This window comes from Ylistrum balloti, unplaced genomic scaffold, assembly GCF_031769215.1.
Source record: "Ylistrum balloti isolate Yb309-2 unplaced genomic scaffold, AGI_CSIRO_Ybal_v1 Utg369702, whole genome shotgun sequence".
Classification (NCBI taxonomy): Eukaryota; Metazoa; Mollusca; class Bivalvia; order Pectinida; family Pectinidae; genus Ylistrum; species Ylistrum balloti.
Window position 1 is genome coordinate 107,372 of NW_026781932.1, and position 24,966 is coordinate 132,337.

The 24,966-nt window shown below is 34.0% G+C and overlaps 2 protein-coding genes across 2 annotated transcripts; one reads left to right on the forward strand and one right to left on the reverse strand.

The window, feature by feature from the left end:
- The first annotated feature begins 193 nt into the window (after positions 1-193).
- Positions 194-10,715, forward strand: LOC132565217 (Bardet-Biedl syndrome 5 protein homolog). Its single transcript, XM_060229852.1, has 12 exons — positions 194-243; positions 1,632-1,714; positions 1,868-1,933; positions 3,055-3,104; positions 3,511-3,591; positions 4,194-4,240; positions 5,215-5,350; positions 7,072-7,167; positions 7,587-7,649; positions 8,894-9,028; positions 9,384-9,467; positions 9,731-10,715. Exons 1-12 carry the CDS (start codon positions 194-196, stop codon positions 9,854-9,856), a joined length of 1,017 nt encoding a protein of 338 aa, XP_060085835.1. The 3' UTR covers positions 9,857-10,715.
- Positions 10,716-15,992: 5,277 nt separating this feature from the next.
- Positions 15,993-23,765, reverse strand: LOC132565224 (sodium-dependent glucose transporter 1-like). Its single transcript, XM_060229860.1, has 4 exons — positions 23,556-23,765; positions 20,823-21,108; positions 16,528-17,113; positions 15,993-16,269 (listed from the first exon to the last, which is right to left on the reverse strand). Exons 1-4 carry the CDS (start codon positions 23,763-23,765, stop codon positions 15,993-15,995), a joined length of 1,359 nt encoding a protein of 452 aa, XP_060085843.1.
- Between the last annotated feature and the right edge of the window lie 1,201 nt (positions 23,766-24,966).

The window sequence follows — 24,966 nt, forward strand, 5'->3', positions numbered from 1 at the left end:
AATATGAATACAACGTAAATACAATCAATATAACAAAATACGATATTTATTGAAAAAAAAATACGGAAAACGTAACTATTCAATCAATTTCAGCTCAATATTTTGTTATATTTTAGTCTTCTATGCGTTTAAACAAGTAGAGCTATTTAAGCGTCTAGATGACATCGGTCCTTAGGAATTCTAAAGCATCAAGATGGAAGATCTGTGGGAAGACCGAGATGTCAGATTCGACGTCAACCCATCGTATGTTACTGTTGTGTATATTTGGCTTTTATGGGGAATTTTCAATGTGAATAGTGTGTCATTTCAAAGGTTTATATCGATAAATTGCACATAAATAGACTACTGGAAAACTTTTGTTGGTTTCACGTGTGAAATATCTGGATATTTGATTCAGAGCGGTATGGGTTTCGGAGTACTCAGTTTGTCCAATTGCATCGCATTAACTATTAACCCGTGTGTTCTTATATTCAAATGTTTTAATTGCCGCAATATTTGACGCAAGACGCAAGGATTGAAATGCTGCGAATTTTTTTTTCTGATAGAAAATCACCATTGTTTTTTTGTTGACAGAATGCAGCACTTTTTCTTCAAACACATTTTGGTATTAAATATTCTCCCAAATATGATACAATTACACATATAAGTTCACCTCAGATGTTTGCTTTTTGTTATCTTCTGCTGAAAATATGTTCATAAGTATGAAAAGATATTAAATCAGATCTCCATTGTCCTTGCCCTTGCAATGTTTTTCACAGATGACAATTTATACACAGTGAGGTGTCGTATGTTTTTCACGTTTTTTATGCAATGAGATATTCTTTATATTTTTTCAAATTGAGGGGATTGATTTTGACAATATTTACTTATTTTGTACAATAATGTCCATAGTTTCTTCACATAATATTCATTTAATCTTCTGTTGTTTATTTCAGGAGTAATTATCAACACTGCTAATTTCCATGTTTCCTATATATACGCGTACCAAAATGACATCAAAAAGGCACCCTGAAAATCATATATTGCAAATAAATTACCATTTCCCTGGTAATACACAATAGAAAACAATGAAAATAATATGAGATGAAACAGAAAAGAATTCTCAATAAGTGTACAAAATTTCATTAAATATGGTCAATGAACAAAGTCAGTAAAATTCATTGAAAAAGGTTTAAAATGCAAAAAATGTATAGTGAAATAACAGAATGTGATAGGTGTGTGGACATCACTGTATACACATTTATACAGGAAGCTATTTATACATTTGGAAAGGCTAATGAGGATTGTACTTATTGTGCCCTAGAATAACCTGTCTAGTTGTGATGTTGATCTGTAAACAAACAAAAACAGAAACAACATAAAGGTACTGAGTTGGTGATTATGACATCACCTCAAAATGGAAGCACAGTGCACTGCTCCAAAACACATATTAACAACATTAACTTTTGACAGAATTTATGATATGATATCAATAAATATGCACTGAGCTACACATGCATAAACCCATTCCTGTGTTCTAGCCAATAGTGCTGGCAGAAATGGTGGTAAACTTCATTTGTGGTTTCCAATTTACACTGTACATCTGGTGTTGGATTAATAAAGATGAAAATGACTTATGTTTTATTTCAAAGACAAATGAGGATGCGTCCAGGGGAGAAGATGATTGACAGGTTGGATGCTGTAGAAGACACAAAAGGCAATAATGGAGATCGAGGTACGCAAACAATATAGCTGTGCATAATGTGATAATATTTGTTTGTTAGTACAATATAACTGTATGTAAATGCTTGTTTGTACATTGTAGCTGCATGTAATATTTAGCTCAGGGACGGAAGCTATATATCATCATTTGAGTATTTTTTTTTAGGACGTATTATGGTAACAAACCTGAGGATAATTTGGCACTCACTCAACATGCCTCGAGTCAACTTATGTAAGTACCACTGAAGATCATTTGGCACTCTCTCAACATGTCTTGATGAATCAACTTATTGTAAGTACCACTGAAGATCATTTTGCACTCGCTCAACATGTCCCGAGTAGATTTATGTGCCGGTAAGTACCACTGAGGATCATTAGGTACTCACTCAACATGTCCAGAGTAGATTTATGTGCCGGTAAGTACCACTGAGGATCATTAGGTACTTGTGACATGTCTTGATGAGTCAACTGATGTAAGTATCACTGAAGATCATTTGGCACTTGCTCACCATACCAGAAATCAACTTATGTATAAGTATCACTGAAGACTGTTTGGTACTCACTCATCAAACCTCAAGTCAGCTTAAGTAAGTACCATTGAGTATCACACTCTCTCAATATATGCTTTTTTTTTTCGAATCAATTCATGTTTGGTTAACTGTACCAGTTATTGAAGTAAGGCCTGTTTTCTGGTGTAGAAAGTCTTTGCCTTTATCATTTTGATGCAGAACATGAAAAGTTTCTAAGCTTTTGTATTTTTCTCAATATAGTGATATTTTTCAAATTATTTTGTGCTGTTGAAAATCTAGCAAGCATTTCTTGTATTATGAACATTGATTTTAATTTGTGTAGTCGGTAAATCGCCTTACATTTTGTTATATATCATGAGATTATATTGAATAAGTTTACACTTTATAGAACCAAAGGTTTTGTCTAAAGTCTTCATTGTCGTTTATCTATTTAAAATTTGTTCAAACATTACCACTCAAATTATTGCATGGGAGACAGTAGGACAGTCCAATGTAATCACCACACAATTAATCCAATGTTTCTCATCTGGAACTGTTAAAGGATTAAAAAATTAAAAATACAAGGTCCCAAACTGCTGTACAGGTTGTGAGGACTCTAAATTTGAAGGGGTTTTATTTTTCACCCTTCTTTGTGAGAATAAAATGAAATCCCAAAGGTAGATAATCCGTTTCCTGAAAAATTGTTTGGTAAAACTGCAATAAGTTGAACCATTGGAAGAAACTAAACTTTTCAGAATAATCAATATAAATGTGTACATTGTATTATCATATATTTTGAAAAAGGAAATTGGTTTGATATGACACCATGTTTGTTTCATTTCAGCTATTGGATTTAACTGTGTTATAAACATTTCAACAAAGACCGCCCAATCAGTAAGTTATAAAATCTATTTACTTTTAAAGAAGATACTATCCTCTAAAATAAGATGTTAAGGCATTTACTTTGCTACTGTGAATAAATTGCACAGAAAGACTTTGATCAATTTTTTAATATAAAAATGTAAAAACAAAATCAGTTACTAAGAAATCTGTGAACCCAAAGAAAAATTAGATCAATTAGATTATGGAAAAGATTTCTTATTGAAAATCTTTTTGAGGTAGTAAAACCATTTATAGCTGTAATAACCTAACAAAAATATTTTCTGCTGTATATACATATTGGCAGCATTGATTTTGTATGTAAAGTTAGAGGGAAATTGCAATACTTTTATTCAGAAGTCTCTGCTGCTCTTTGAATAATTATTTCACAAAACTAATTTATATATTGATTTTGTTTCAGAAATTAAGAGGGACCACTGAGGCTTTGTATGTTCTGACAAAGTGCAATACTACCCGATTTGAATTCATCTTCACAAATTTAGTAAGTTTCTTTTTCTACAGATGAGACCAGACAAAAATTTCTTGAGTTTCTTGTAACATGTTTAAAAAAGAATTGGGAAGGTAGGCAGGTAGGTAGGCAAATCATGGTACGTTTATATGAGAGAGTTCTTGACTGAAACAATGGGCATTTGAAAATTGTTTTTTAGGAACAAAATATCAACGAAGGTAGGTTTACTGGAAACAGGAAATATTTTTTGTTTGGCCTGAACTGTAAGCAATTCAAATCTGATGTTTAGATTTTAAATGAGAGAATTATAAGAGTAATTATTCAAATCTTAATACAATTATACAATCTTCTATACATTTCTGACTCTTTACCACTTACAATGGGTTTTAATGGAGTAATGAAGGATTTTCCTGTTTAATCAAAATGTCATATAAATGATTTATTAAGCAAACGACACCATGGGGAAGGAAATCTCGAAATTTCGTTTGGTTCAATGGTCTTCAGGGATTGAACATACTTACTATCCATGTATCTTTGTCTGATATTGCACACATACAGTTATAAAATCTCACATAGTGTGTGCCCAGAGTACATTGTGTCTCAGTGTTTGCTGACCCTTTTAATAATGTCCACAGATTCCTGGCTCTCCACGTCTGTTTACAACTGTTATTGCAGTACACAGGTAAGTGTGTAATATTTGCAGTAGTCTAGCATATGCTACATCACTACTATCAACTTAATGTTGTTCAAACATTTTACATATACTACTTCAGTACTGTCTGTTAAGCTGATCAGTGCCTTTGGATGAACGAATAAAATTTCTCGTACATTAGGCAGGGAAATCTTAAAAGCCACCCAGTGTCTTGTCTGATCTTTTTGGTACCTTTATGTGATATTAGGTGCCAGGTGATGTTCAAATGAGGTTATATATCCAACTGCCTTTCTGATTTATAACAGCAAAGGTAGGTAACCAAATTAATTTGGAAATTAAATTATATGACACAATATAATAGGATAAAAAGAATATGTTGTTTGTATACATTAAGCATTGATTTATCACAATATCTGGATGACATTCTGCAACATCTCATCTTCGGCTATCTTTCAAATGAGATTTTGTTACAGAATGTCAGCCCTTGACGGAGATAAATTTATCTGGAACACATATAAGTTACAAATTCTAAAAATCGGCAACAGAGTTCCTTTACTCCAATGCCCATTCTTGTTTAAGAAATTCTGTACATACTAGGAAAGTGTGACATTGACCTTGGAATTTTGAAACACAAACACATGGATTTGATATATCTTGTGTATCAGTTTTGATCGAAGTTCTCAAAGAAGTAAAGTCAATACAGAGATGATATGTATTCAAGATATAACTGAGTCGTATAGGCATCACCCATTCCCTGTAAAATGGCAGGTCATTGAAACCAATAATTCATTCCATTTTCAAATTAGCCTGGTTTGTTTCTTTGCATGTTTCCAATTTTATGTTTCACTATCAATTTAATTAAATTAAATCTAAATTGCTGTCAAATGAGTAACAGGTGCATGCAATTAATTCTACATTTTAGTATATAAAGATAGAGTATATTCAGACAAAATTTTTTTACATGTACAGCTGTACATTATATATCCACCATATATTTGCATCAGGGCTTACGACACATCCAAGTTATACAGAGATCTGAAGCTACGAGGTGCTCTTGTCCACAACAAACAGCTCAGACTTCTGCCACAGGAACAGATATACAACAACGTGAATGGAGTGTGGAATTTATCAAGTGATCAGGTCAGACTCTAAAGTGGAACATGTTCTTTGGTACTAGGTTTAAATCTATCTAATGACCTACTTAACGTGGTGCCATTTTCTATAAAATCTTATATGTATTTAAAAAACCCGGTTGATCAGATGAAATCTTGTGTATAGTTGACTTTCCATTTAAGATACACATTATAGATTTGTATGTAAATTAATCCTATTTAATCAGGGATCTGTCATGACTAGGCCTTGCACTAGGACCATATCATTTATATATATAGTCAAAATATGATTATAAGTTTAACCTTTATAATCTGGAAACTTGTTTAAACTAGACATGTCAGTTAAGTTAGATTTCTCATGTTTATGTAGATTTAACCTCTGGAATATGAAACCTGTATACATCAGACTTTACAGATGTGTATCATCATTGAAGTATCAGCAACAGTATGGACAAATGTTTTTTAGTAAAATTTTCAACACAGTCTGCTCCTTTATCAAAATACTGTAGTAACACAATTTTGCAATGATGTACAAAACATGAAACACCATTTGAGTGGACCCATGTTAATGTGGATACTGATAGTTCAGAAAACTCACAAATCGGGCTTAATTTTTGGGGAACAGATTTCAGTAACATTAATTGTACTTACCAGTCTGGAAATACTTTTTGGGAATGGAATGAACTTTTGAAAGTAATATTTCAGCTATACATTATTTATTCTTTATACATATCATAGGAATATAGAAGTAATATTTTGATGACATTATCGTCCTGCAATACTTCTGCATATTTAACGTAGAAAAACATGGCACAGGATTCCATGTTATCAGTCAATTGATATACTTGAATGTGAATTGAGAGGGAAAATCAAGGTATTTGCAGTTTTTAAAGTACTGTGTTTTATTGCTTTCAAATCAATGAATCTGCCATATGCACTTTACATATATATGTGCTCATTATGCAGTCACTTCACTTAATTCACTTGATTGTAGAAATGAAAAAGTTCAAGACGACAAGAAAATTGTCTTTTTCTCTGGGGAATTAGCATCTGAATTGTGTCAAAATACTTGTAAATACACTGTAAGGAGTGCATATCATATTAAGAAAGCATGGGTTATTAAATATTTTTAAGTAAAACATTATTGTTGATATCAAGCAGACATTCAAAAAATTGTCTGTGATATTGGAGTTCAACAACTTTCACATAAGTAATTTCAATTTCTATACAATTGTTAATGGAAGTTAAACTTACTGAGACAGTGAAAGACATTTATTATTTCCTGTATTCTAAGTATACTCTGATAACTTCATTTCCATAAAATCAAGGGAGATCACTCTGGTTAGATTGGCTGGTTGACTGAACTGTATTCAAAATACATAGTGAAAACTTTATTGCCATGTAGTCAAGGGAGATAACTCTGGTTATATTGGCTGGTTGACTAAACACAGCAATCTGGAAAACGTGTAATTCTGACGATTTAAGCAGGATAGATGTTACTGTATCATTGAGGGTCTGTTGTACATCACAAAAAATTAGGAATCCATCAATCAAATGACATTATTTTATGTTACACTTTATGGTTATAAATAGAGATAAAAACACTTAATGTTGGAGGCAAAGATAAAAAAATACACATAACAACCTGAACTTATTAGATGACATTAACGATGGATTGGTTATTGTGAAATGAGTAGGGTCTTGGAAGGAACTGCATTTTAATTCTACTTTTTCATTTCTCTACTACAGGGTAACCTCGGAACATTTTTTATAACCAATGTGCGTTTAGTCTGGCATGCAAACATCAATGAGTCTTTCAACGTCAGCATTCCATATCTCCAGATGGTTTGTACTCTTGTGTTTTAAACTGTTCATAACATCATATGAAGATGTTAACTTTCACTTTGTAGAATAGGTATAACCCTTTTCCCTATTTGTAGAATGCCCCCAACTCACCTTACAAAAAAAAAAAAAAATGAAAAAAAACGAAAAAAAATGACTTGGTTTTAAAAAAAATGAAAAAAAATGACTTGCTGTTCTACTGAATAAGCAACAAATTCAAGGAAAATATTGGATTGTTCTTATATGATATCAAGTTAAATTCATTCAAAGAGGAGATGTAAATATTGTGTACATTTGTATGTATGAAAGAATGTTGGAACTGTTGGTGCAAATCAATTCAAACTGTAAGGATTTCTGGCTTGTTCCCGTAATGTCAGGACAAGACTTTAACAAATGTAATAAATGAGTTATATTTTTTTCAGAGATCTGTGAAAATCCGAGACTCTAAATTTGGATTGGCTCTTGTTGTGGAAAGCTCCCAGCAGGTAACAACAAAAGTGTGAAAAGTAATGAAAATTAAAATTTAATGGCTAGAAACTTTTAAGTCTTGAATGCATTCTTCTAAATCAATGAAAATTTCCCAGATAGGTTGAATGCTGTTTATCCTTAGTCCAAGAAGATAGTGTAGCTGTGAAGGTGAAAGTCTGTACAGAAAGGACATCGATATATACATTGTACTGTAAAATCAGATATTTTCGTGGAGTTTAAATTTCATGGTTTTATGCATTTCACTTGACGCTTGACTTGTTGGACATATTGTTGTCACTTACTCCACCAGTACTAATATTCATGTTCAGTTTCATTTGTTTATCCTTTCATGGATATATAAATTTGTGGATGAAGATCAGTTATGAAATCAGAGAAAATAAAACATCCATGAAAAAGAATGATTTTACGGTATTATGAAGCATTTCTGTCCAGTCCACTCCTGAATCATGTCATCGATCTTGAAATTTTATTTCTCGGAGAATTTTTATCAAAGTTTATACAACAAACACGCCTCAGGGTTCAAAGGTCAAGATCACCATTACTATAGCAAATTGTCAACTTATTTGTGTGGAAGCAGACATCAGCTATAAATATAACAATTTATATTATATATTATATAAAAATTAATATTTTTGTATCTGCAGCTCAGGTTTTTCCAATTTTATATAACTCTAGAATACATGCCCATGCAAAAATGCAAAAAACTTTGTCAATTACTTCACAAGATCAATTACATTAGAATTTATAGTTAAACCAGCAGATTTGTTATTTACATTGTTTTAGAAAATTGTGCATAGGAGGACTATGCTTTATTATGAACCTGCATTATAGAGATTTAGAGAGAAAATCATGACAAATACCAGAGATAATCATCAGAGTTATATAGGAAATTTGTTGATTTTGAAATGTAAAATAGTGAAATATTTCTTGAACTGTGATAATATTTGTGCACTGACATTTTGGAAAAAATGGAAAAGAAATTGATGACATCAGAACATTCTATGAATATTCCAAGTGAACTCTTAAGTGAAGAAATTGTTTTTGAAAACACCATATCTTTTTGAATATTGCCTAAAATGGTTATTCCTCATCCTCTAAAGCTATGCCCTAACAATTCTGACTTTTTCATATCTTTAACAAATCATCCTTTCAATTTTTCATAAGAGATGATTATTTTTCAATGTTTTTATTTATCACCATTGCAGACATTTGATATATACCCATTGCTTGTCTTTGTCAGAGTGGTGGCTTTGTGCTCGGGTTCAGAATAGACCCTGCTGAGAAACTACAGCAGGTCGTCAAGGAGATTCAGAGTCTACACAGAGTCTACAGTGCTTGTCCGCTCTTTGGTGTAGAGTTTGAAACAGAAGAAAGGGTATGGTTTGTTATATCAAATGTGGATAAAAAACAGGAACTGATGAAAGTGATAGAATGTCATTTCATTTGGTAAGAATGTTTTTATGTGCATATGACAATTTTCTACAACAGCAGGTATTCAAAATGTAGGCAAGTGTGGGATTGAAATGTCAGTGTCATTGATTGTACTTTGTGTGCATAGTATATCTCTCAGAACATTGAAAACCATGTAACACTGTTTAAATATATGGTCTTGTCAGGTAAAATGTGCACAAAGAAATGAGACATGGAACCCTGTGCTAACAAATTTGATACTGTACATTTCATGAAATCAATATTTCAAATATTACCTTATTATTGTTGTATTTTTACAGATTGAGGACAGTCAGGACTTAACAGTCGAACGAGTACAGGATGATGTTGAGATAGAAAATGAAGGGACGTCTGACGCTTTTGCTGTGAGTTGTTATAAACGGGTTCTGCATTTATAATAAATCCTACTTATTCTAGAATACTTGGCATGCAATTTTCCAAAATTGTAATCGGGAAATAATGACGATATTCTAACATTTAATGTTTTATATTAAGATTATGAGAGCTAGATATATGATAAAACAAAAGTTCTCCCAAGTTTTGAATTTCTTTATGGCTTAATTTCCATTTTGTAGATGCAAGCTATGTAGATTTTTTTTAATACATTTGCTTGATATGGTATGAACAGGCTTACTTTGCTGATGGTAGCAAGGACAAGGATCGGGACCCAGTATACTCCGAGGAGCTAGGACTGGCCATAGAGAAGTTAAGAGAGGGTTTTACACTCCATGGTCTCTGGGATGTACTTGGATAAGGCATTGGACATAAACATTAAAGACAGCAGAAAATAAGATATGTGATGTACCTTGATGTCTGTTGAGGGTGTGAAAGATGTTTTGAATGTGTGGTGCAGATGAATTTCTTGGAAGTCTTGAAACGGAATATGGAAAACTTTTAGTCTTGTTTTATTTATGATATTTAGAATAATCTGATGAACCGTCACAATTTTATTGATGAAAGTAAAATAGTGAATAGTTTATTTCACAGATAAATGATACAGTTTTCATTGATAAAGAATGAAGATATCATTGATACGTGGAAACATGGATGAATAGTGTAGATATCATTATTGATAAGTTGTTTTGTTGAACACTTTTTGCAAAATTAAGCAGTGATTCACTGTGGCATGTTTAAAATATACCACTTAGAAACTATTGGGGAAAAAAATTACTCATAATTTGTAACTAGAATGTCTTTAAAAAAGGTTTGAAAAAAAAGATAGAATAAAAACCATGTTTTTATGGTTAATTGACATTGGTTTATAAATGCTGGGTGTGTTGTATTGTATTTCTGGTCAGCTGGATTGTGTTACATATAAATGGAAAGTTACATATTTAAAAAGGTTTACAGAGCACATACTACTGTACTTTGAGAAATTCTAAAAGTGTTATGCTTGATAATTGAAAAGACTGCAATATGTCAGTTTAATGTGATGCACACCTCGATAGAAGTTGAGAAATTTTATTTATTTTGTACAAGACATGTCTGTGATATTGTTAAGTCCTGATCTGACATTAACATGCTATTGTTAAGTCCTGATCTGACATAAACATATATGTTTATCATTTACATTTCATTTGTGTGAGTCTGAAGCGAGAGTAAGTAAAACAGAATTTTGTAGCATTCAGTTTTGTTGATATTGTTTATTTGTAAATCACTTTGATTTCGATTGTAAATTTTTTTTTTTTTTTTTTTTTTTTGCAAATTGATAATAAATATGTGAGTCATTGCTCCCACCATCTTCAGTGTAATTGAAATTGCTCTTACAAGTATTGTCATTACATAAATCCATGTCATATTATGACACAAACTTCATCAAGACTCTATGTCATTAAGACAAAATGTCATTTGAGAAACAAATAAAGATTTTATCACTGATTGCAATGGTTCTTATGAACATATTAAAATCTTCAAGTCCACAATAGTTTGGATTTGATCTGAGAAAAATCAGCTTACAAAAGTCCCAACATTTTACTTCAGACATCTAAAGCCTGGGTGGTGCTGGGGAAATTCTACAGTTTTGTGTGGCAATTTGCTCATGCCATTATGTTTAGCTAACCTGACCCAAATGGCAAAGGGAGCTTATGCTCTGTGCGGTGTTTCTGACACCATCTTTTAACAACTTCTTTTCAATAACCAGAAAGCCTAGAATCATGATAGACATTGTAATACATTCTTTATTTTCTTCAGAATGAAGATTCTAATAATAGAAAAATCTTAATTCATTCATCAAATGTACATCTTTTACTTCTTTCTGGTCAATCACAATGAGTCTATGATATTAGTGTGTAAGGACATATGCTCCAAATATGGTGGTCAGGTGGCCAGATGGCGCAGTGGTAACGCACTCCCCTTTCACCTAGCAGACCCGGGATTCGATTCCAGCAATGGATGTGAAAAGGCAATAGGTCACCTGCCCGACCACGTAGGTTTTCTCAGGGTGTTCCAGTTTCCTCCCACAGTAAGACCCCTCGCGCGCGCTTCCATCGGGTCAACAAGAGTGATTAATATAAGTTGGAAAAACTCTGATCACAGAACTCTAAACAATTATTAAACCCGATCCAGCAAGCCTTATAGGGAAAACCGTGGATACAACGTGCGATATTCCACCAAGAACTGTGTAGAGATTATTATTACAAACCATTTGCATGTATTACATAAAAGGATATTTTAGCTATTGACAGATGCTCTAGATCACAAAATCTTAATCGGTGTCAACTCTATGTAGGTGGACTAAATGAAGGTGTTTAACACGATCACGCGTAATGGACTGTAACAATAACTAAAATTGTCCATTGGGTAGAAAACCATTTATTTCAAAGGATTCGTCAGAAGATCATCTCGTATTTAATAATATTTTTCAAGGAAGTGTTATATTGTCGCTACATGTTATATCTGTTTGCAATTTACATAAAAGAATTGCCCCATTATACACTATAAAGTACATTACTGTTTACAAATGACACAAAGACTAGCCCTAATCATTCACTCAATTTATGTAAATACTGAATGTAAGTGGCTGTAAAAATTCCGCGGTTATGTCCGATCGGCATGTTTGATTAATGGTTTGTTAATTGTAAAAAAATAAACAACAGATAAATTTAAAAACTGAAATGGCAGGCGCTAACTGTATCTTTTAAATGTGATAATTCGAAGAATTTTATCAATGTCTTCCCGCCGTATCGGAGTACAAACGATAACCTAGATGTGTATATTTCATTTAGATCTGGTTTTCATGTAATGTTTATTGTCAATCTCAATGACTGATAAAGACAATAATGTATGAAAGGACACGAAATGTAGGTTATCTTAACAAATTTATCAAAATTCACCTTGACACATATTAATAAGAAAAAAAAACGACGCGCAATTTACAAAACGATTATCTCGAGGATAATACGTGTCGAAATGTTAAAAAGAATTTGTAACAACACCTACTGCCGAGAACAATGCTTTCACTTAATTAAAGCATGAAATGCAGAACTATACCAGTTGCTCAAAGATTGGTTAGTGTTAACCAGTGGTTACAGATAAAAATGCTATCTTATCCCTTAAACAGCGACTTTCAAAGCAAAATTTACAATTAGAACGACATCGATCAGACCGGTTTCAATGAACCTACTACTGTGAAATTATAAAGCACATTCCCAATTATGTTTAATTCATATTTAGAGAAAAAGCACCAGCCGCTGGTTAACTCCAATTAAGCTTTGAACAACCGGGGCCTGTTGTATATGGATATGTGATAGTGGTCAACAGCTGGTAGGTGTTAGGCAGGTTCTCTCGTGATCTTATCGGATTTACTAAATGCTTCATTACGTACACATTTCCTCAAGATGTAATTATGGAAGTACTGAAAATAGAGATATTCAGGATAAAAAATACCTTTCTGATATAAAAGGAAGGACAATGAGGACAAATTACATCAACTATAAAAACATTTTAAAGTTTATTTGTGATTACATAACCCTACGTGATAATGACTATTCGTAGTTTTATCAATAATGTGCTGTATAGTTTTTATGTGGTAGATCTTCTTTCATTTCTATCAGGAATTGTTTAAAAACCACTTATCTTATCGTTGTGTTAATCAAAATATATTATTTTGAAGTGATTACTGAATCAAGATCAATACACATATACATGACACGTCATAAGTGTGTCAAAATAAATAAAAATAAAGACTGATAGAACTGTATCACGGTTTAGTTTATTGTTTCATGACGTCATAATATTTACCATTGTAAGGCATGGTTACAATGTAACCTTACCAAAGTCAGCTGTGTATGATCAGCTCATGAACTGCCAACAACATAGGAATATACAAGTAATATAAGCAAATTGAGACGGTCTTCCTATACCATAAGACGAAAATCGAAAATAGAAAATGTGAGTATTGATATGCTCTCAGTTGGCATTCATGGACTATGAATGCCAAGTGGATAAATTCAGGTTCAACATGAAGGGTTAACGCTCTTCATTGAACTTGCCAAAACTCTGTTTGCATTCAAATGCGAATGAATGCCAACTGAAAGTAATCCAATGCCTGATTAACAGACAGGGTCATTTAAGGACGTGTCAGATTTGGTGGTGGATGACAGGGGGATTAGCAAGCCTTGAGAAAAACCACCGACCCGCGGCCGGTACCTAGAAGCTTCCCCACGTAGATATAAAAGGCGTTCCAGAGGTGGTAGGATTGAGGTAAAGGAGGTATTTCAATGCATGATAAGTAGCATAACAAAAGAGATATCACTTAAGAAATAAACTGAAAGAAATGTATTAACGTGGTTACTTTATCATCATACATAATGCACGAGTTTTTTTTTTTTTTTTTTTGATAAGTTGTGAGCCTTGTATTGAATAAGTTAAGCATGGATGCCGTTTTTCAGCTCTACTTTTCAAGGCTGTATACCCGAAGACTGGTGTCATTTGGTCATGTTGAAATGGTAGTATTCTAAACTAAACCATGCAAGTGACTAGCAAAATGGACTAAACATGTGATTCGATTTTTACATTAGAAAGGTTTAGCACCTACGGATACCTCTTCATATGATACAGTAAACAGGTGGTATGCAGAACATTGGGGATAACGACCGCCTGTTGCAACCCTTAAAATGGTCAACAAAGTCCATGATATTGTTATTGCTGACAGGCGAGTTACAGAGAGATAGAGTTAGGATTTCACCGGAAAGAATATATTCTGACAGACCTCTGACAGTTGATCACATGCACACCAAGCAGACTTTGTTGCGTGCTGACCTGAATTTTAAAGAGACAGAGATCCTGCAGAGGTTTGTGGCTATGGATGAAACGTGGGTCCATTATTTCACCTCATTGGCCAAGCATCAGTCTAAACAAAGAAAACACCCTGGTTCACCCCTGCCAAACATCAGCTGGAAAGATTATAGCCTCAGTTTCCACGGATGCTGATGGTATTCTGATGGAAGATTATCTGTAAAATGAGACAAACAATCAATGGCGCATATTATGCACCACTTCTTAGGAAGAGAAAACATTAAACTCAATCGTTGCCATGGCTGCCATTAACTATTGTGGCTTTGAATTGATTGAGCATCCTCCTGATTCGCCTTTCATCTATTTCCAAAATTGAAAAAGGCCGTTTCTGGTACCCACGATCGGTCAGATGATGACGTCATACTCACACGAAGTGGAGGACTTTGTTAACGTCCAAGAAAAAGACTTCTTTAAAAGTATCATAGAGGCCCTTAAGCATTGTTAGCAAAGGCTTATAGATACTGAAAGGGATTATGTTGAAAAATAATGCAATGTGTCCGCCAAAAGTAAAACCGTTATAAATATGAGGCTCAAAACTTATCAATCGGCCCTCGTCTATTGATTCAGAATCTGTCTACATGGTTTATTTCTTATTTTATTTTCCATTATACATGTACAACGTTTACATTATGAATAATAATGAATAGTACCATGTTGAACAAATACCTGTGGAATTGTAAAAAAAAAAAAAGACATTGATGAATAACATACATTGACAGTGAACATATCTCATGATTAGTAATAAACATAATAAATTATAGAATGGGAAAAAGACACAGAGTTGACACAGAGTTCATTAACACATTTCAATTCAGATTTAGGTTGAGATACACCATAGTCTAATGATAAGATAAACGACATAATACAGCTGCTGCTAGAGATCAAAAGTTCTCTCGGAGTGTCTAGGCTAAATACAAACAGTTACTGTACAGAGACGCTGTGCAGTTTCAGACGAAGAACTAAATATTGTAGGAGACGGCTGTCTTTGGCCACTATGAACCGGAAGTTTGTCTTCTGACGCTATGAAGGATGGCGTAGGCATAGCTTGGTGAAGAACTGTTCTATCTTTACCTGATGTATCATATTCTTCTATACTCTTGGATGGAAAATATCATACCTTCGTAATGCAAAAAAAAAAAAAAAAAAAAAAATCAACACCTAAACCAAGAAGAATGTGGATGTTTGGTCGTTTTTTTTTTATGTTAAACACCGGTAAAAAAAACCAAGACCGACATTCAAGAAGTGAGTGCAATAATTTCTTTAGTAAAATGTATTTGGTACCTATCGGTCTGTGCTTTCAACGATTTAATTTTATCTCTCATTCAATATTAGAAATACTCTCTCGAAACTCATCTTGAAACACAAAGAAGAATAGAACTAGCTGTATATCCGATCCCTACATACATTTATATGCAAAAACATAATGTTAATTTGAGTCTTTATTTTCTTTCTTCTTTCCATTCTTTTCTTCTTTATAGGGTGGGGGTCAGGGTCAGGAGAACACATAAAAGTAAAGTAAGACGACATCATCTCAGTATTGTACATGTTTGCTGTAAGAGTAATTGTTTATAGAATGTAGCTATCCTGTGGAAGCACTATAATCTGGTTGAAAATGTATTATTTTCTTCTTCCTCTATTCTTACAACGGAACCATACTCACGAATAATATACTTAGTTATAATAACACCTGAAATATAAAGAAACACCAGTGCAAAACTCTCTATAGCAAAAAGGTAACTAAACCAAATCGTTGCGACATTTTCCATGAGATATCCAAGTAAGAGCGGATTCAATGAGCTACCTACCATTGCAGAAATAAAAAATGCGGACGAAATTTTACCCGTCACTGGTGTAAGGTATTCATTAGTCCAACTGAACAGTAGAGCAAATAATATGGATTTTCCGTACCCAAATAACGGTACAAATATCCAAATACCTGTTTCAAACCTGTATAAGGCGATAAGGAGTAAACCCAATAGCGACAAACACATAGCACAACTATGAACACCAACACAGACTAAGCTATTTAACCATCTAGACACTACCAGGCATACAAGTCTAGTTGTGAGATTGAAAATGAATAAAAGTGACGTCACTAATGCTCCGTTGCTACTTGACCAATCAAAATACGTGACTACGAACGTCGATAAATAGGCTATAAATGCCTCGTCGATTGCGTTGAACATGAAGAGACTTGCTCCTATGATAGACAATGAAATGATTTTGATACGTTGAGGTAACGGCCTTGTCAGTTGCTTACTAGATTTTTCAAATGTGACTTCTTCCCTGTTCATGCTGGTGGCTTCATTAAAAAAAGTATTTAAAGTCACAAACGAAAGAGCCGTTAAAAACGATAAAACTGCAGTTATAGAAAATGCTATATAAACCCTAGTTTCAGATCTCGATTCACCTTTGTTAGTTTCAAATGAACTATTTCCGTCTCCACTGAAATATATTGAAACATTATCTAAAATAGTCTGATTTATAAGATAAGGAAATTGGACTGGCTGTATTTCCTGATGAAGAGTGAGATTGATGAATGTACTAGTATGTATTGTGTTATTTGCAGATGTCTGATTTTCGCTGGTTTCTGCAAGAAATGGTGCTGTTGCTAGAGGTGAAATAACACTTCCGATTGACAGGGCGAAGTTCATTCCTAATATTGCAGTTCGTCCACCCTTCGTTCCCCAGATCCTCAAAATCTCTGCATTGCCTCCTGTAGTATAGAAGTATTGGTCATTTAGAATTATTTACATACATCTAATGTAACAAAGACATGTTTTAACTTTTGTGAAATTGAGGAAACAGGAGGGTTGCTATATCTTAGTTGTCATCGCACAGAGAAAATTTATTGTTTTGTTTCCCAATCATTAAATGCATACATCAACTAGGTTTGGTAAAACAACAAAATTGACGACGGTATGAAATTGATACATCATTACCTTGTAACATTATTGTGAAGTTAATTGTTGTTGGGGTTTATGTCCTTGTAACAGCTCAGATCATATGAAGAAGGTATCTACGGATAATGGTGCCACGAAGTTTTTAGAGTGCCATCATACCTACACATGTCAATATGAAACCCAAACAGTTCACATCAAACTGATAACTGCTTAATAGTCCATGTACATCCATTGCATCAATGACAAACAGGAAGCATCAAGTATCATTTTAACGACTTTAGTATGCCGTGGCTTGGAAACAGAACCCATCGCTCTCTTCACTTAGACAAACGCTCAACACTAACACTGAATGAGAGGCGATGTCAAGACAGAAGCTGAACGAAAAAACGCCATTGGGAAGAAGAGAAGCAGTTTAGAAGTTTATTCACTTCTGACGCTCACACATTGGGGGCAGTAGATACGATTCTTATTTCAGGAATAGTGCACTGCAGCATCTCTGCTTTATTATTCAAATCAGTTGCTACGATGCCATTGGAGGCAATGTTAAAATATTCTTCCTCACAACCTTGGCATCAAACAACGGTAAGTAAAGTGACGCATGGTATGTACTCAACGCTTCATGGGACAGCTTCTGCAAAACCGTCAAATCGCATTGATCTTGAAAGTGGCTTTGTTTTCTAGGAAGAACGTCATATCAAACCTTATCTACTGTTACATAATCTAGCACTGACAGCCAGAAGATGACTTTCAGTTTAATGATGTGTTTTATAGCAATATATGTCTCTGGATCAGACATGTCAAAACGAATGTCGTGATTAGAACATGCAGGTTTGTAATTCTCGCTGAGTTTCTAAGGATTAAAATCCGTACGATTGCAGTAAGTGTTTGGTTCTTAGAATCCACTGAGTAGTTTGAGTACACTAAGTCTTATTTTCGTTGCACTCATTCCGGGGGTTCCACGAAATCTCTAACTTGTTCATATCTTGCAGTCGTTTTATGAATTTTGAGTTGAGTTGCGATTTCGTTGACAAGGGGTCGTTATTCTTATAATGATTTTTTGACATCATGGTATATATTGCTAAATGTCCCCCTCATATGCCATTATCTTAAGAATCGTTTGAAAGTTCTTGGCTAGTTAACCCAAAGTATTCATTGGGATGAAAGAGATAGGTGGTACAGATAACGCCTCTTTATCTCTATACTACACTCAATATTCAGCGTATCATCGGGGAAAATAAACAAGATATGTCACTTTGACCTCTGTTATATAGTAGAGAATCTGATAATGAATCAAAGTCAATATATTGTCAAAATTGACCTTTATCGCACAGGGTGAGGTGTTTTCATAGTAATCAAAATAATATTTTGTTTTAAGAGAGACGATGCATCTGACAAATAAAGTACTTATATAAATACACAAATAAGGTGTCAAAACCAGTTGTGGATTTTGTACAGCTTGTTTGGTATACATTTTCTCTTCCTAACGTAGTCAGGATGTCATTACAATTCAACAACATTTTTCGTAAGAACTGAAATTGAGACATACTTATACTATTACTATTACTAATAGCATATTACATGAAAACATTTGGTTTTTTTTATTAGTTAGATCATATGTGAACTAAATATTTTATCTATATTTCATGAAAACAACCAATTCAAAATACGAACATTTCAACAAAATTATAATCAAAACGCAAATGCCATTAAACTAGGGCAAAATATGAGTAAAAAGAAAAATTATTCTTGGACCCCTGAAGAAACTACAAGGAGAATAAGATAAGAAGTTCTGGAAAAGTAAGCGTCTTTTGCTTCATCAACGAATTCCGCCATGTAAATCTTAGTCAATTAAAGTAAGTAATTTTAGGTTCTCAGATAAGAATGAAGTATACAACAAAAGAACCGACAGTCAAACTAACGAGCATCAAACACGTCCAGCTTCATATCATACAAAGAAATAGAATATTTCTCAAAGAGATCACAATGACGACTGTAAAATTCCCTCATACTTTTTATCAACAACATATGTGAAATTCGGTATCAAGGGTTTGTCAGTCAGTTGAGGACTTCTGTCACGAAAATCGTGATAATGGAAACATACCCTTGAATATCGAATCAGTTGTGACAAGTAACAACCATACGTGGGGGATGCTGTGTTTATATTGTTCAGAAATGGAAAATTCACATAAGGAAAATTAAAAACATCTGTTGATGCTATCCAGAAATGGAAAATTATCACTATAATGTGACCGAGCACAACACCATTTTGTCGTGTCCTGGTTATGACATTTCAGTGTGATAACACTAAAAAGTGCCCATCAGTGGCCCAGTAATCTGTCGGCAACTCATGCGAATGACGCGTGCCATTGCGACGATGTGAAATCCAAGAACAAATCTACTACCCAACGTTTCTATACAGGATCAAAGCCGAAAAAGATTAATTATAGGAAATAACTTTTAACATCGATTTGCAAGTCAGCGAGACCCGCTCAGGAGACGAGGACACATTATCTGCTTTATAAAACTGCGTGTGTTAAGAGGCGAATAATTTTGACATCCGAGGGATTTCTCTAATATCTGACGTTAAAGAGATATCGGGGAACCCAAGAAAATGGTCTGCTATATTCCGAGGCATTTAGGTAGAAGGCGACTACTACAGGGCACCTGCAGAATCAGGGGTTTCCTCCGTTTCTTCAACAGAGGGGACATTTGAGTGACCTTGATACATCTACTGCCCTGACACAACACTTCCGATCTGAACCTTTCCCTTTGTTTCAGTCTACCTGCTCTGTATATTTGTCCTTTTTTCCAGTTTAAGTGTCCCTCTTGACACCTTTCCACATACGGCCCTAACGGTCATGAAAGCCCGTAGCAACGAGTAAGACGAAACAAATGGCATGGGATCGTATGTAGGTTGTGAACTCTCACGATAAATACTACATGAAAAACATACAAATATGGCAACAGAACGTATTTCACTCTCAAATCCGATGCAACTATGGGGAAAATTAATAAATGAAAGACTTATCTAAAGACACATGAAAAGTGAACAAGTAAATGTTTCGGAAATGTAAGCACCTTCAATGTAAATCTTGCTCAATCCAAAATAGTAGTGTTACAACGTTAACGAGACTAACAAAGGAGCCACAAGGTATCATAAATAGCATCGAACTTTCTATTGCACGAGGAACTGGAATATTTCCTGATATGATCAACAGGTCGACCCATAAACTATCTTTTGTCATTATCAATGTACAGTTCTTGAAAGTCACGTGTTTAACTTTCAGCTCTCGACATCGTGCACGACAATCGTGATATTGGGAACAAGCCCTTGCACATCTAGTCAATACAGTACACTCTACCTGGTGGTTTTGTTGTGGGGAAAGCGGCTGAGTCTGTCGTGTCCTTAATTTCCAATTTCATTATACGATCGACATGGTCAATACATATAAATATTGATTTATAAGAGATGTGATATCATCGTCTGATATTGATTATGTAATATAATGATAATTAGTTTACCTGGATCTAAAACTCCTTCCATAGTCCCTTGTACAAAGTGGGCGGCTACCATAGCTTCAAACGGGAAGCACCAAGGAATTACAGTAACCATAGCTGCTAATATTGATAGGCATGCACCAAAGAGCAATTTCCGGTTGACTTTGCTGTAGAGAAACCCCTCAAGAATGGATCCGAATGTATATCCGATGTAGAACGTTGTCACTATCCATGAGCCCTTTTCTATGTCCACGTTACAGATAAGTCTCAAGTCCGGAAATGAGGGGCCGAACTGCCCCTTTATCCAACCCTTGACATAAAAGGACAATGAACATGTTTAAATGCAATATTCAATGCCTATATTACAAATAAAGAGAGAACGAAAGACAAAGGATGAATATTTGACTAGTGTTATTGCCTGACCTGGAATGTCTTATCACTGTGTTTCACGATAAGGCTCTTTAAAAGTCATAGCCTATTCCTGTAGTATTTGCAATGTAAATACGATATCAGAGACCAGCGCAGTCACATGAGATAATTTCAAACACCAATTCCTGTTGAACACAAAACGATTTCAATTTTTTTAACCCCCCCCCCCCCCCCCCAAAAAAAAAAAGAAAAAAAATATGTTAACGTTAATGTTACAGCCTTGTCAATACTTTCATAAAATTGTAATAATATGGGTATTTAAATTGTATATCTTTAGAGTATTATTGCACTGTGGAATATATTATGTGATAAAAAGATTTTTGATATCTATAACTACATTTCGAACGTGAGTAGCCGTACACTAGGCTGTATTGACAATGTCTATCTGAATCACTATATTGCTAGGCACGTAGTATCGCTAGCTTCTACTAGTGTATATACTGAAGTGAAATGATATACACATGTACATTAGTACTATTAACATATTTATATTAACTCGATTGTGTATTTATAACTTACTATATGAAATATATTTTCACAAAGCACTGATATATACATCGATATCTAGCCAGTGGAAACTGATTTTAATGGGACATTCATAGTTTTTAATTTCCTCGTCCAGCTCTGCTTATGTAAGTATCAACCACCGAGTTTATTCTGATGACTTTGTTCGAAAACTTGTTTGAATGCCACAAGAAGAAAACAATTAAATAGATAATCAAAGAAATAAAAATAAATCTTAACAACTCAATTTAGATTCATTAAAACTCATGCAAAATATAGACAACATATTTCCACAGAGAAAAAAAAACTACGGGAAGAACATATGTAACCTATATCCATACCCCAAATGTAGTTACACGTTGGTCCTTTAGTTTCAGAATATCATTGCTAATAGCTTTTTACGTAAATGTCATAGAAAGTGCAACAGCTGCGTGTGTGTAAATATATAAATATATATTACAGATAAGAACACTGCAATCTACCTTCTGTAAGAGTGCATTCAGTTAGATTCTTCTTTACTGATATGAATGTATGAACGAAATGACATAGCATGTTTTGTAATTTTACAAATCATGCAACTAATGATATCTATTTAATTTGTTTGCTGTTAATAGATAAAAAGAACCATATTTATAAACACTGCTGTTGGCATTAGAAAACTATTTTCTGATCAGTATTTAAGTAAATCAATATTTCACCGTGTCTTTTTATACAAGGCTTATCCGAGGATCACTTAGACATTCACCGTTAAATGTGTAATCATAGACCTACATCCCTGTACCTTCTACGGTATTAAAACAAGGACTTATTCTGTTTTCTGTTTAAAAACAACTAGGAACATACCGACATGTTTACAGTATCTTAATTCAACTCGATAAGAAAACATACGCGTAAAAGAAAGATATAAGCAGCTGCTCCTTAAAACGCAAAAGGAGAAAATGACCAGGTGTTCTGAAAGTGTCAGCGTTTTCCGCTTTATGTAAGACACTCGCCATGTAAACCTCTTGGTTAAAAGAATCCACAAAGAATTCATAAAGACTCTAGATATTAATGACAAATGTTTATTGTAAATTGTTTTTTCTGATATAATCCAAATTTAAGGTTCCTTGATTTTCAAGAGAAAGGCAAAAGACAATTTATGAATTTAGCATACTTCCATTGTACAGAAACACACCATCGGATGAGTTAGTAGTGTATACCTATATATATATCACTTCTCCAGTTATAGATGCATGGAAAGAGAAATAGAACAAGTGGAAGCAATTCTTTACATAGATATACCCCGGCTTTAAACAATCATATTTAAAAGTTAAGGCTAGCCATTTATCAGCATATAAATTATCTATAACATTGTCAATTCAAAGAAATTCAACTGAAGGATATTTTATTTTTTCCATTGAAAAGAGCAAATATTTAGGTTAAACCAACATCCCACTAAATCAGTGTATATATTATAAGTTACCAAAGTTTGGCTACCATCGATGTGTCATCACTAGATATACATTTATACATCGTAAATAAACTTTTCTTTTTCGATGAAATCCAAGAAACAGGATATATGATATCCGACGAAGTTTTGGTTCGCATGACTGTTGAATCGATTATGTTTCAATTTTCGTTGCCCAATAGCTACGATGAAGTGTTTACTGATAACAGGGTCATTCAAAGGTCGTTTTCAATGGCAGAATTTTAAATACCTGGACACATTATCGTGATAAATTGTGTAGAACCTTTATTCTTATTGTCCACTGGCATATGTTCACGGAAATACAGCAGCTATGGAAGATATGCGGCAAGAAATAAAAACGTCATGCATATACTTACGATGACGAAAAAGGCAAAATATATACACAAGCTGTAATACACTTTTCCTTTGAACAATCTATCTTCTTTTAAGCGTAGACGGATCCTTTTCCACGCACGATTGCACCGCCATTGGTATGATATTCTCTGGTTGTGATCGATGTGATCTGGAAATGACTGTGGAACATCCCGTTTGTATTCATTAATTACGTCGTCGGTCAATGTAGTCATCTTGGTGTTTACTTACTATCCCATATCATATCTGGCTAAAGGGATAATAAACAGCAACAGGTATCTGCACCGTTGGTCTATCTGCTTTGTGTCGTCTGCTTCATCGCATTACATTGACTTAAACGCGGGAACAGCTGGCAATCCACATGTAAGTCATATATATACATATATGTGTAGTCAGTGCTATCTACATAGTATACGTCGAGGTATGAAAGTATATAAGCTTGGTCTGATTTCAGTTGATATATATTGAAAAGGTTATTTTCAAATCCCAAGTTGAAAAAGTAATAAAGAAAACAACTGATATCGTGAGAAATTAAAAGGAGTATTTCTGATTCCGCGATAGAAAATTTCAAATAAACTCAGTATCGAGTGTTGTGCTTTGTTGTTATTGATTGTAGGTCAAAGACTTGGAAAGGTTACACAAACAATATCTACATTATGTAAATAGCTGTGTCTAAATATCATAACTATTAGAAAATTGTATGAATACGGTTAAAAATAAAAGCTGGACAGGATCAAGTTGTTCTGCGTTAGTACAAATTAATTATTGTACTGGAGTAACGGGTTCAGTGTGATTAAAGATATCCGTGTTGTATGAATCATTTACATCGTATGTACGCGCATAACGGTGCCCGTTTCCAACTCAAAGATCAATTCGCTTGCTCGATCTACAGTTACATGTGATCTAAAAAATCGATATCCTATGTACCCGGAAATGCAGTGAATATGAGAGGCCTCCCCGAATTTTACCTTGATGTATTTGTGGTATTATAGCCACACCATACAATGCAAACAATTTATATATACTGAACTATATTTAAGAGTCATTGTTCGTGACAACACCCACGTGATGAACAATCAACACGTGTGCGTGATGCTTGTTTATCTATTAGATATATGCAGAATACGCCATTTATCTATTTATGTGGATAGTGCGTCTCCCACACCATTATATTTATGTCGACCGGTTTGGAATTTCCCCCAATATCCTCATTGGTGTAAAAATTTAGGTCGGAAAACAACACTGACGAGTCCTAGAAGGACGAAACAGCTGTATGATGTAGCATCACTGACGAGTCCTAGAAGGACTAAACAGCTGTATGATGTAGCATCACTGACGAGTCCTAGAAGGACGAACCAGCTGTATGATGTGGTATCACTGACGAGTCCTAGAAGGACGAAACAGCTGTATGATGTA

Bases quoted from the DNA above. Each gene is read 5' to 3' on its own strand.
- LOC132565224 (XM_060229860.1), bottom strand. From the start codon at position 23,765: ATGACTACATTGACCGACGACGTAATTAATGAATACAAACGGGATGTT. The intron at 17,114-20,822 runs GTAAACTAATTA...TCTATACTACAG, and splicing joins GGAAGGAGTTTTAGATCCAG to GAGGCAATGCAGAGATTTTG. The intron at 16,270-16,527 runs GTATTTTGATTG...TCTACTGTTCAG, and splicing joins TTATCGACGTTCGTAGTCAC to TTGGACTAATGAATACCTTA.
- LOC132565217 (XM_060229852.1), top strand. From the start codon at position 194: ATGGAAGATCTGTGGGAAGACCGAGATGTCAGATTCGACGTCAACCCA. The intron at 1,715-1,867 runs GTACGCAAACAA...ATTTTTTTTTAG, and splicing joins AGGCAATAATGGAGATCGAG to GACGTATTATGGTAACAAAC. The intron at 3,105-3,510 runs GTAAGTTATAAA...ATTTTGTTTCAG, and splicing joins CAACAAAGACCGCCCAATCA to AAATTAAGAGGGACCACTGA.